This window comes from Euleptes europaea, chromosome 21 (genome assembly GCF_029931775.1).
Source record: "Euleptes europaea isolate rEulEur1 chromosome 21, rEulEur1.hap1, whole genome shotgun sequence".
Taxonomy (NCBI): Eukaryota; Metazoa; Chordata; class Lepidosauria; order Squamata; family Sphaerodactylidae; genus Euleptes; species Euleptes europaea.
This window is the reverse complement of record NC_079332.1, coordinates 15126309-15138351: the sequence shown is the minus strand read 5'-3', so window position 1 is coordinate 15138351 and position 12043 is coordinate 15126309. Positions and strand designations below refer to the sequence as shown.

General features: G+C 49.3%; 1 protein-coding gene across 1 annotated transcript in view; it reads left to right on the top strand.

Annotated features, from left to right (window-relative positions):
- Positions 1-12043, top strand: part of SREBF1 (sterol regulatory element binding transcription factor 1) — a 38291-nt gene that overhangs the window by 9849 nt on the left and 16399 nt on the right. The window contains exons 2-8 of the mRNA XM_056866477.1: positions 4896-5273; positions 6542-6705; positions 6803-6943; positions 8491-8706; positions 8861-8975; positions 9748-9938; positions 11038-11242. Of these exons, the coding sequence (XP_056722455.1) occupies positions 4896-5273; positions 6542-6705; positions 6803-6943; positions 8491-8706; positions 8861-8975; positions 9748-9938; positions 11038-11242 (1410 nt within the window). The remainder of the gene's footprint in view (positions 1-4895; positions 5274-6541; positions 6706-6802; positions 6944-8490; positions 8707-8860; positions 8976-9747; positions 9939-11037; positions 11243-12043) is intronic.

The window sequence follows — 12043 nt, the reverse complement described above, 5'->3', positions numbered from 1 at the left end:
ATTCTATATATGTGCAGATGTTGCAATGACGTTCGGGAGTCTTTTTACCCCATAACATTTATTTTTGGCAACGTTTCATTTTTCTGCAATCCTGGGTTTGCAAACCCCTAAATCTGTAGAGTGTCGGGCGAGGATCCGGGAAACCCAGGTTCAAATCCTGCACTCTGCCGCGGAGGTTTGCTGGGGGACCTTAGGCCAGTCACACTCTCAGCTGAACCTACCCCCCGGGTTGTTGTGAGAATAAAACAGAGGGAGAATGTGGTATGCAGCTTTGGGGAGAAAGGCAGGGTATAAATAAATAAAATAAACCATTGCTGTGACTAGCCCCATTGTACAGATTTAGGTATCCGCACAGCGGCGAGATCTGGGGTATTTAATATAGTGAGGATGTGGAGATTGGGAGGATGTTAGATTTAACAATGGGTGTTTGTTCATACAATAAGATACATATTCTTGATTACGGGCTCGGGTCTGGGTTACGGTCTGAAGGGACGTGTTATAGGAACGATGAGAAACCTAAGCAATTCTAGGTCAAGCGGGGATCATACGGAAGAGCTCAAAGGGAATTTATCCGAGAGGGAATTTAGCCTAAAATATAATCTAGCGTGGAATGCACAGATCTTAGTCAGACTCTCAGCTGTGTGTCTTTGTAAATACTGAAAAATGGAGCTTTGACTCTCGAAAGCTTATACCCAACATAATCTTGCTGGCCTCTAAGGTGCTTCAGGACTCTAATCTAGTTGTTTTACAAATACTGGCAGCCCTAGCAGGTTCTGGATTGTTTTGGAGCATTGAACTTTGAGCGTCTTCTCGGCCCTCAAAGGTTGCCAGAGAAGCAAATTTGCATCAGCAGCGTAAGAGACACACCTGAACACATGAAGCTGCCTTATACTGAATCAGACCCTTGGTCCGCCTAAGTCAGTATTGTCTGCTCAGACCGGCAGCGGCTCTGCAGGGTCTCAGGCAGGGGTCTTTCCCATCACCTACTTGCCCAGTCCCTTTAACTGGAGATGCCGGGGGATTGAACCTGGGACCTTCTGCATGCCAACAGATGCTCTACCTCTGAGCCACGGCCCCTCCCCAATGTTGTGTTAGCTGAGTTTGTGTATCTCCAGCGTGCTTAACTCCTGTAATGCATAAGCCGGTCTGAGTCTCCCTTAAGTGGCAGAGAAAGTCGGCATATAAAAACCAACTCTCCTCCTTCTCCTTCTCCTTCTCCCCCCCCCCCCCGCCGTGGAGAATGGCCAGGTCCCCCTTTCCCTTGCCCTCAATGGTTGGGAGGCTAAAGCCTCCCCTCCCCTCTAGCCGTGCGATTGCTGGGCAGGCGGCTCAGCGGTTCCTGCCCCCCCCCCGCCTATCAGCTGTTGGGCGGGGCGGGCTTCCTTTGGTAGACCTGGCCTCCAGCTGAGTCCCATTGGGGAGTCTGTTGTGGGGAAGGGAAGGTGATTGTAATGCATAAGAACATAAGAAAGACACTGCTGGATCAGACCGAGGCCCATCGCGTCCAGCAGTCTGTTCACACGGTCGCCAACCAGGTGCCTCTAGGAAGCCCACAAACAAGACAACTGCAGCAGCACCATCTTGGGATGCATCACGACTAGTATCCATTTTGACTAGTAGCCACGGGCAGCCCTCTCTTCCATGCACATGTCCGCTTCCCTCTTCAAGCCTTCCAAAACTGAGCTCTGTAACACAGATAATTTCTGCATTTTTACGCCTGTTTCCTTGATTTGACCCTGCGCCCGTGCCAGGCAGAATCTTAACTGCTGCTTTGCCGTGGGTTGGAGGCAGGTGGAAGCCGGCTGTTTCCCTGTAGCCGCCAGGGTCCTGAGAACACTCCCCTTCGCCTCCAGACCTCTGGGTGATGCCCAGAGGATTGTTGCTGGCGTGGGCAGAGACTCGCTTTTGGGTGGCAGCCCAGATGGGCACCCGCTTGCCGTGTGATCGCTGGGTTGTGAAACCGGGGAATGAAACTGGAGCAGGTCCCTGGTGGGAGAAATGGCAGAAACATGACACTGCCCTGTACTGTATCAGACCCAGCTCAGGGTACGTCTGCTTTGACCAACAGAGGCTCTCCGGGGACTCACGCAGAGACAGGGTTTTTCCAGAACTGGCAACCAGAGATCCTTTAATGGGCGATGCCCGGGGTAGAACCCTGGCCCTTCTGCGTGTACAGAAAATGATCTGCCCTTGTGCCACGCACCCTCTGCCAGCAACAGATGCCAAAGTTCCCTTCCCGCGTGTCTATCAAATTACCAAGGAAACCTTCGGGCATAGAGCAGTGGTTGGAGCGGTGGACTCTGATCTGGAGAACCAGGTTCGCTTCCCCACTCCTCCACATGAGCAGCGGAGGCTAATCTGGTGAGCTGGATTTGTTTCCCCGCTCCTCCACATGAAGCCAGCTGGGTGACCTTGGGCTAGTCACAGCTCTCTTAGAGAATCTCAGCCCCACCTACCCCACAGGGTGTCTGTTGTGGGGAAGGGAAGGTGATTGTAAGCCGGTTTGAGTCTCCCTTAAGTGGCAGAGAAAGTCGGCATATAAAAACCAACTCTCCTTCTCCTTCTCCTCCTTCTCCTTCTTCTCCTTCTTCTCCTTCTCCTTCTTCTTCTGTTTCTGTTTCTTCTTCTTCTTGGCTGTACTGATGCTGCCGTATTTATTTGTTTTCTTCCATTGTTCTCCTCTCCACAACAACCCTGTGAGGTAGGTCAGGCGGTGAGTGTGTGATTATCCCAAGGTCACCTGGCAAACCTCCATGGCACTGACATATAAAGCCATCTAAAAGAAAAGAAAATCTGGCTGGGGAAGGTGGAATCGAACACAACTATAGTCACTATGGGGAAGGGAAGGCGGCATGGTATAGCTCCCCCTTGTCACAACTCGGAAGCTAAGCAGGGTCAGTACTTGGATGGGAGATCTCCAAGGAAGGCTCTGTAGAGGAAAGCGATAGCAAACTACCTTTGCTTCTCGCTTGCCTTGAAAGTCCTTTGCTGGGGTCACCAGAAGTTGGAAGCTAAGCAGGCTCGGTACTTGGATGGGAGACCACCAAGGAAGGCTCTGCAGAGGAAGGCAACGGCAAACCACCTGGGATCACCATAAATTGGTTGCAACTTGATGGCACACAATTATTATAACTAATATTATTGAGCCGTATTCTGACATCATGGGAAGGAAGGTGGCATGTTATAGGCCAAGCTCATCAGATCTCAGAAGCTAAGCATGGACAGTTCTTGGCTGGGAGACCATCAAGGAAGGCTCTGCAGAGGAAGGCAACAATGAACCACCTCTGCTTCTCCCTTGCCTTGAAAGTCCTTTGCTGGGGTCACCAGAAGTTGGAAGCTAAGCAGGCTCGGATGGGAGACCACCAAGGAAGGCTCTGCAGAGGAAGGCAACGGCAAACCACCTCTGCTTTTCACTTGCCTTGAAAGCCCCTTGCTGGGGTCACTGCAAGGCAGCTGCGACTTGACTGCACTTTGCACACACACACACACATACACAGAGTCACAATGGTGCAGTGCTCCAAGCGTCCCAAATTAGGGCTGGGGAGACCCAGGTTCCAATCCCCCTCTCCGTGAAACTGTGGACGACCGTGGACCGGCCCGTCTCTCAGTCTGGTTGTCGTAAGATTAAAAGGGCAGAGGGGAGAGCCACGTATTCTGCCCTGAGCTTTTTGAACAAAGAACGGGATTTTAAAAATCTATGGAATAAAAGGTCAGAATGGGTTCGGCGAGTCCCAGCATTTCTTTGCTCCTCTGCATACTAGTCAATTGAAGGTGCTCAGGTAACAGTCGATAGCAGGGGTCCCCAAGGGGGTGCCCTTGAGCGCCATAGCCCATCGACACGTATCTGGATACCCACCAAGTATTTTTAGAAGGTGGGTGGGGCCAGGTGGGACATTTGCCCAGCAGGGCTTCTGATTGGCTACAGAGATTAATATAATGTTGTTGCAGTGGCTACTGCCACCACGTGCTGGTTTTATTCTCTCTCAATCCTCTTTCCCAGTGTATTTTTAAAATTACCACTTGCTGCCCTCTGCACTTTGGGTTTCCTCTGTGTGTTTGCTCCTCCTCCTCCTGCAGCCATTTTGGGGGATGTGCCCCCTACCCTATGTCTGAATTCCAAAGGCACTTGCAGGCTCAAAAAGGTTCAAATCAAATCAAATTTATTAATACAGTCAACTGACCAATCAAAATTTCCAGACTCAATAGTTTTGCACCGCAGAATCTCAGACTGCCCATACAAATTAAGGGGCGAAAACGCACGGTCGCTTTAGCCTCCTTTATTCCCTGTTTCAGCCCGGATTCAGCCCGGATCGAACGCTTTCGCCCAAGGTGTAAGATCAATAAAAACAACCCCTGATTAAAATTATCACCTTAAAAGTGACAAAGTTGTAAAATATTCTAACAATCATTCTCTAATAAAGTTCTGCGTATTTTAATAGCAACGGCGCAGAACTTGGCAGTTTGGAGCATAAGCTGAGGATCATCTAATAGGAGCTTCTTTGCCAAAAGCTCAACTGACTCTTCAGGGAATTTAGCAAGCAGGGAATAAGCTGTGATCCAACTTCGTGGTAGGATGGGCAACATATCAGTGCATGTTCGATGGTTTCAACGTCCCCTGTCCCCCACGGACAAAACCTCTCTGATCTAGGGATCTTCTTATATTTCCCTTCTAAGACAGCCGATGGTTGGGCCTGGCATCTGGCAAGGGTAAAGGCCTTCCTATAATTAATAGGCTCAAGATGAGAAAAATAAGCCGCAGGTGAGACTAAGTATCTAGACTTATCAGGTAGGCTCAAAAGGGTTGAAGACCTCTGTGCTACAGCAAGAGATCTCTGATGTGGAAGAGCCAATATCGCTGCTCACACGCGCACCCTCCTTTTCTCTTTGTCTTGCAGACATGCTCCAATTGATCAACACAGAAGACACCGATTTTCCCGGTCTGTTTGACGCACCGTTCGGCGGGAATGCCGCTCCCGATCCCAACCCGCACGGGCCCAGTTTGTTCGGCAGCTACCTGGAGACGGGCAACCCGTCTCCCTCCAGCCTCTTCCAGATCCCATCTCCGTCCCAAGCGAGCTTCCCGACTCTGCTGTCAGGCAGTCCCGACATGGGTTCGAACCCCATGGATGTCAAGGATGAGTCTGCGGCCGTCCAGCAGCCGCCAACCCAGATGCCGCCGGCCAGGGGCGCGGCGCCGAGTTTTGTTCCGGTGCCACGGGCCCAGTTTTCGCCCCAGCCGTTGATGGGCTTCCCAAACCAGAGCAGTATTCCTGGTGAGGAGGCCGCGAATCGAGGCACACCATCAGGGGTCCGGGTGGCTGTGAAACCATAATGTTTGAAGACGACTTTGTTTGCAGCTTGGGGCCTGAAATAAGAGGAGTTCAGGATTGGTACATGGGTGGGTGCGGAGGGGAAATCCAGATTGATTTGCGGGAACTGGTGGGAGGAGGGGTTTTTTGCATTTATTTTTTAAAGATATTTTATTAACATTTTCAAGAAAAAAAACAAACAAATTATATACACATACATTCACACAGTTTGCACTCCTTCGGGGAGTCTATTTCATCTTACATTTCAAACATCTTATACATTGTTCTTATATTCTACATTTTAGATAATAAATTCCTTCTGTACTATATAGTAAATTTTATAAGCTGATCCTTATATCTAACAATCGATCCTTTCCATTTAACATAATCAAAATAACATTCCCGTTTCTTTTGGGATTCTTCAGTCGTCTTCTCTTTCATCAAGCTGGTCAGTCTGGCCATCACCGCAAATTCGTCCATCTTTTGTTGCCACTTTTCCAAATCTGGAATTTCCTCCTGTTTCCAAGATGCTGCCAGTACTAGTCTAGCCGCCGTTGTCAGATAGCCAAATTTCTCTATGGTTTCAGAAACCATAGTTACTCCTCTGAAGATGCCTGCCACAGCTGCTGGCGAAACGTCAGGAAAGAAAATACCAAGACCACGGTCACACACCCCGGATAACCTACAAGAACCAATGAACTCTGACCGTGAAAGCCTTCGACAATATTAGCTTTCCAGTTTACGTGTTCTTGGACCTTATCTACAAGCTTCTGATTTGATGCTTTAAGTCCTTTAATCTCTTCTGCGTTCTCCCCTATCTTCACTTTGATTTCCAAAAGTGATGTTCTTGTTTCTAAGTTGAACGTTTGCAACTCTTCTTTTTTTGCATATTGAATGGGCGAATATTCTTTCTCTTGGGTCCTGAATGGGGGAATATTCTTTCTCTTGCGTATTGAATGGGCAAATATTCTTTTGTTTATTGAATGAATGAATATTTTTGCTTACTGAATGGGTGAATATTCTTTCGCGTATTGAATGGGTGAATATTCTTTCGCTTAGTGAATGGATGAATATTCTTTCTCTTACATATTGAAATGGGTGAATATTCTTTCGCGAATTGAGTGGGCAAATATTCTTTCATGTATCGAATAGGGGAATATTCATTCTCTCGCGTACTGACTGGGTGAATATTCTTTTGGATACTGAATGGGCAAATATTTTTTCTCTTGCAGCTTCCCAGCCAGGAGGGCCTCCTCCACCCCTGTCAAGCCCACCAGTCACATCCCATCAGCCCCTGCCGGTGACGTTGCAGGCTCCAGTCCATAGCATCATGGCTCAGCCGTTTCTGGCGCCCAGCACCCCCCAGGCCATCTCATCTCAGATCCAACAACTGCCGGTGAGCGGGAGCTGCGAGGCAGGATATGCTTGCTCGCAGATGAGACTCAGTCAGCTGAAGGGGGGGATCCTTGAACGCCTTCTCTCTCCCCCCGCAGGTTTTTCTACAGCCCCACTTCATCAAAGCCGACTCCCTGCTTCTGACAGCGGTCAAGGCGGATGTCTCCGGGGTCAAGACTTCGGGAATCACGACTCTGGCTACCACAACAGCAGTGCAGTCCACGCCGCTGCAGATGCCGGTGAGTGCTGTCCCCTCTAAGATTCCTTCACCATATAAGTCCATGTAGCATAGTTTCTTTTAACTAATTCAACCATAGCCCTTAAGAACATAAGACCATAAGGCCATGCTGGATCAGACCCAGAACCATCAAGTCCAGCAGTGTGTTCACACAGTGGCCAACCAGGGGCCTCTAGGAAGCCCACAAACAAGACAACTAAAGGAACATTCTCCTGTCTGAGTTCCATGGCACCTAATATCATAGGCATGCTCCTCTGATCCTGGAGAGAAGAGGTATGCATCATGACTAGTACTCATTTTGACTAGTAGCCTTGGATAGCCCTCTCCTCCATGTACATGTCCACTCTTCAAGCCTTCCAAGTGGCAGCCATCACCACATCCTGGGGCAGGGAGTTCCACAGTTCAACTCTGCGTTGTGTGAAGAAAGACTTCCTTTTATCTGTTTGGAATCTCTCACCCTCCAGCTTCAGCAGATGACCCCACATTCTGGTGTTATGAGAGAGGGAGAAAAGCTCCCGCTCCACTCTCTCCAAACCATGCATAATTTTGTAGACTTCTATTGTGTCTCCCCTTAACCGCCTTCTTTCCAAGGTAAAGAGCCCTAAGAATTTCAACCGCTCCTCTTAGGGCAGTTGCTCCAGTCCCCTGATCATGATGGTTGCTCTTTTCTGCCCCTTCCTCATTATCTTCTGATTCAGCTCACCAGAGTTCTCTCTGGCAATAATGTACTCATCCATTTAGATATTTATACTCCACTTTTCTCCCCAGTGGGGGCCACAAGCAGCTTGCGTCGTTCTCCCCTCCTCCGTTTTATCCGCACAACGACAACCCTGTGAGGTAGGCTAGTGTGAAAGAGAGCGACTGGCTCTCTCAGATCCTAGTTTGACACTTTAACCGCTATACCACATTGGCTGTCTTGGGTAGAAGATAAAAATACACCAGGAAAGGTAGTCTAGAGATCACTTGCAATCGTTTTACATTTTACTTTCTATTTAGAAAATTGATATCCTGACATTCTGTTCAAGGAATGTTTGCTTACAAAGACAGTTGATAATTCACAGTGGGTAGCTGTGTTAGTCTGTCTGCAGTAGTAGAAAAGAGCAAGAGTCCAGTAGCACCTTAAAGACTAACAAAAATATTTTCTGGCAGGGTATGAGCTTTCAGGTATCTGAAGAAGTGAGCTGTGGCTCACGAAAGCTCATACCCTGCCAGAAAATATTTAAAGACAGTTGAATATGCCTGTTGTCAGTGCAAACCTGGCTGTTGGCGTTGGCTAAGAAACCAACATAATCTCGGTTTTCATTTTCCTTCTGTCTGAAGCTCTGTTGGTTTTTTGCAAATCCTTGCTTGTCAATATTATCACAATATTGAGTGGCTTACCCTTTCACTCTTCAGTCACCCCTTCTTTCCCTCCTCCACAGTTGATAAGAATTACTTTTTAGAAAACTAAGATTCTAGTCTTTGTGGCTGCAAAAAAAAAAGATCAAAATATATGTACAGTGGCGTAGCAGACAACAGGAAGGCAAAAGTGTTTTTTCTTTCTTGTAGACGCTGGTGAGCGGGAGTACCATCCTGGCAACTGTGCCGCTGATGATGGACACAGACAAGCTGCCCATTAACCGCCTGACCGCCGGGAAGCCTCTGGTCAACCCGAACAAAGGCGAGAAACGCACGGCGCATAACGCCATCGAGAAACGCTATCGCTCGTCCATCAACGATAAGATCACCGAGCTGAAGGACCTGGTGATGGGCACAGATGCCAAGGTAGGCCAACGCCGGCACGCCGCTCCCGTTGGTTTCCTCTGGGTGCGCGGCGGAACATCTCGCCCTGTGGAGGCGCTCTTGGGGTGGCGAGGGGGTCGAGGGAGAGTCGTCCGGGTCGTCACTGGACCCCTTTCCCCCTTTCGTCCTTTGGCAGATGAACAAGTCGGCCATTTTGCGGAAGGCGATCGACCACATCCGCTTCCTGAAGCAGGCCAACCAGAAGCTGAAAGCGGAGAACATGGCCCTCAAAACGGCCGCCCAGAAGAACAGTGAGTTCCACACACCCTGGGCCCGTTTTTCCTTCAGAGACATGGCTTTGGAACCAGAGTGTGTAGCATCATGGGAGGCTCACGTCCTAGGGTTGCCTTGCAACAGCACACCTCTCAGAGCCCTTACTGCAGGGGTGGGGAACGTCAGGCCCAGGGGCCGTATAAGGCCCTCAAAATCATTTGGTCTGGCCCTTGTGGGTCCTGGCAGATCTCTAGCTCAGAAGGATCTAAGACTGGTGATCCAGGAGCTGGCTGTAGAATCTGGCCCCAACCATGCAGAGCAGGAGTAACTCCAGCATGCGGCTGGACAGCTATGCCCAGCTAGTGCAACAGACCATCCTGTGCCACCAGGTGGGAGAGTGCACCACTGGTTGGATGCCTGCCTGCTTGCCCACGCCAGGGGGGCATTATCTGGGGCAGCTGCCTGCTTGGGGCTTGGTCGGCTAATTTTTAAGTTGATAATTTTGTAAGGCCCGCAAATGATGTTATAAATATCCAAATATTCCTTGGCAGAAAAAAGGTTCCCCACCCCTGCCTTACTGGATAGTCGGACACCATTCTTTGTGGTGTTCTGGATTCTACCCATGCAATCTGTTAAGAATTCGGTCAATAGAAGTGGTAGAGCCCTGCAAGGAATGAGGCATTCTGGGTAAAAAGTAAAATTGGCCTCGCATCTGTGTCCGTTGCATCTGGATTTGCGGCAATGCAGATCCTAGCTGTGCAGAGCGAGAATCCCACGTCACCTCCTTGCTGTCCTCTCCTGCTTCCGCAGAGTCCCTGAAGGACCTGGTAGCCACGTGTGGCAGGAACGCGGAAGACGCCGCAGAAGGGGTGAAGATGATGGACGCGCTGACGCCGCCCCCGTCAGACGCCGGCTCCCCCTTGCACAGCAGCTCCCTTTCGCTCAGCGGGGCGAGCGGAAGCGACTCGGAGCCCGACAGCCCGTTCTGCGAAGAGGCCAAGGTAGGAATACGGGAAGGGAGGAAGAGAAGGGGTAAATCTCCGTTCAGTTCAGTTTATTTACAGTCATTTGACCAGCAAATATCAGTGCAAAATTACAATTTTAGAACCCCAACTGAGGATCTCCGTATCTTACTGGCTACATAACAGAACTTTGCCACTGAATAAAAGATAAAAGCATCTTTATCTTCTAGTAAAAATTTAACAACAAAATCATCTGAGTGGCTAACATTCCTAAAATGTCTGGTCCACACAGATAAAACCAGCTTATTTCTAACCTCCCAATAAAATTCACAGTATAATAAAATATGTATAATTGTCTCAACCGAATTAAAATTACAGGGGCATAATCTGGGCTTTCCAGGTATAGGCTGAAATCTCCCGCGGAGCATTGCCAACGGAAAGGCATTAAATCAGGCTCTTGGAAAGACCCATCGAAAACTAGAAAATGTAATGGTTGTTAAATAAGGAGCACCAGACAGACCTTCCCAGCTCAAGATTGGGGCATTCCTCGGGGAAGATAACAAGGTCTGCTGATAGGCGAGAAGAAGTACAAAATGTCTGCTACGCCATTTAGCACGCGAAGGAGGGTATTACTTGTGAGATGACCAGCCTGTTTGGGAAACATCCCCAACTGCGAGGAATTGATAACCATCTTCAAGCACTTGAAGGGCTGTCATACAGAGGAGGGTGCCGAGTTGTTTTCCGTTGCCCCAGAAGGTCGGACCAGAACCAACGGGTTGAAATTAAATCAAAAGAGTTTCCGTCTAGACATTAGGAAGAATTTTCTAACAGTTAGCACGGTTCCTAAGTGGAACAGGCTTCCTCGGGAGGTGGTGGGCTCTCCTTCCCTGGAAATTTTGAAGCAGAGGCTAGATGGCCACCTGTCAGCAACGCTGATTCTGTAACCTTAAGCAGATGATGAGAGGGAGGGCACCTTGGCCATCTTCTGGGCATGGAGTAGGGATCACTAGGGGTGGGGGAGGGAGTTGTGAATTTTCCTGCATTGTTCATGGACTAGATGACCCTGGTGGTCCCTTCCAACTCTATAATTCTATGAATTGTCTCTCAAACCTGTCTGTTGTCGTCCAACGATGTGCAGGTAAAGCTAGAGGCTCAGACGCTCTCCCCTGGAAGTCTGGGGATGCTGGACCGGTCCCGCATGGCCCTGTGTGCGTTTGTCTTCCTCTGCCTCTCTTTCAACCCTCTGTCTTCCATCCTGGGAGGGTCCAGCTCCGCCGGCCCCTCGGAGATCGCCAGTCCCAGTGGCCCTGGGCGAAGCATGAAGGCCGAGCCCGAGCCGAGAGGTGAGCTGCGGAGCAGGATCCACGCGGGGGTCCCTGATGAGTTGGGGTCGTCCCTGATGGACTCAAGCTTGTTCGCTCTTGGCCCACAGATGTTGCTTTGCTTCCTGTTTGGGGCAGGGTTGCCAGGTCCCTCTTCGCCACTGGTGGGAGGCTTTTGAGGCGGAGCCTGAGGAAGGCGGGGTTTGGGGAGGGGCGGGACTTCAATGCCATAGAGTCCAATTGCCAAAGTGGCCATTTTTCTCCAGGTGATCTGATCTCTATCGGCTGGAGATCAGTTGAATTAGCAGGGGATCTCCTGCTACTACCTGGCAGTTCAGCAAACTAGAAACAGCACTTCACAAGCTAGACACAATGATTATAAAGTAGTGGTATTTAATAACATATCCACCACTGATAATATGTAGGCAAAAACATGTGTTGTTAATTATTGCCTTAAAAGTAACACCAAAGAGAGGACTATGCCTTGTTACAAACAAATAATAGTATTATAGGTAAGTCCATGAAAGGGGGTGCCAACCTCCCTTTCTTCCACAGATATGCTTCTTGAGAGTAGCAATTCAGTAGTGCAGTTGTTCTCAACAGAAGCCTGGTGATCTTTCTGTTTCAGCGATTAACGCCTTCTTCAGGGACCAACGCTGGCTGTTATTAACATTCTCTGAGTTGGCAGTTGGCAACCCTAGTTGTAACAGCAGGAGATCTCCAGCTAGTACTTGGAGGTTGGCAATCCTAGTTTGGGGGCGGATAGGAACTGGAGGGAGATGTTCACACGGGGGCTACTTTCAGACGGTGGGTGTGGAGTGC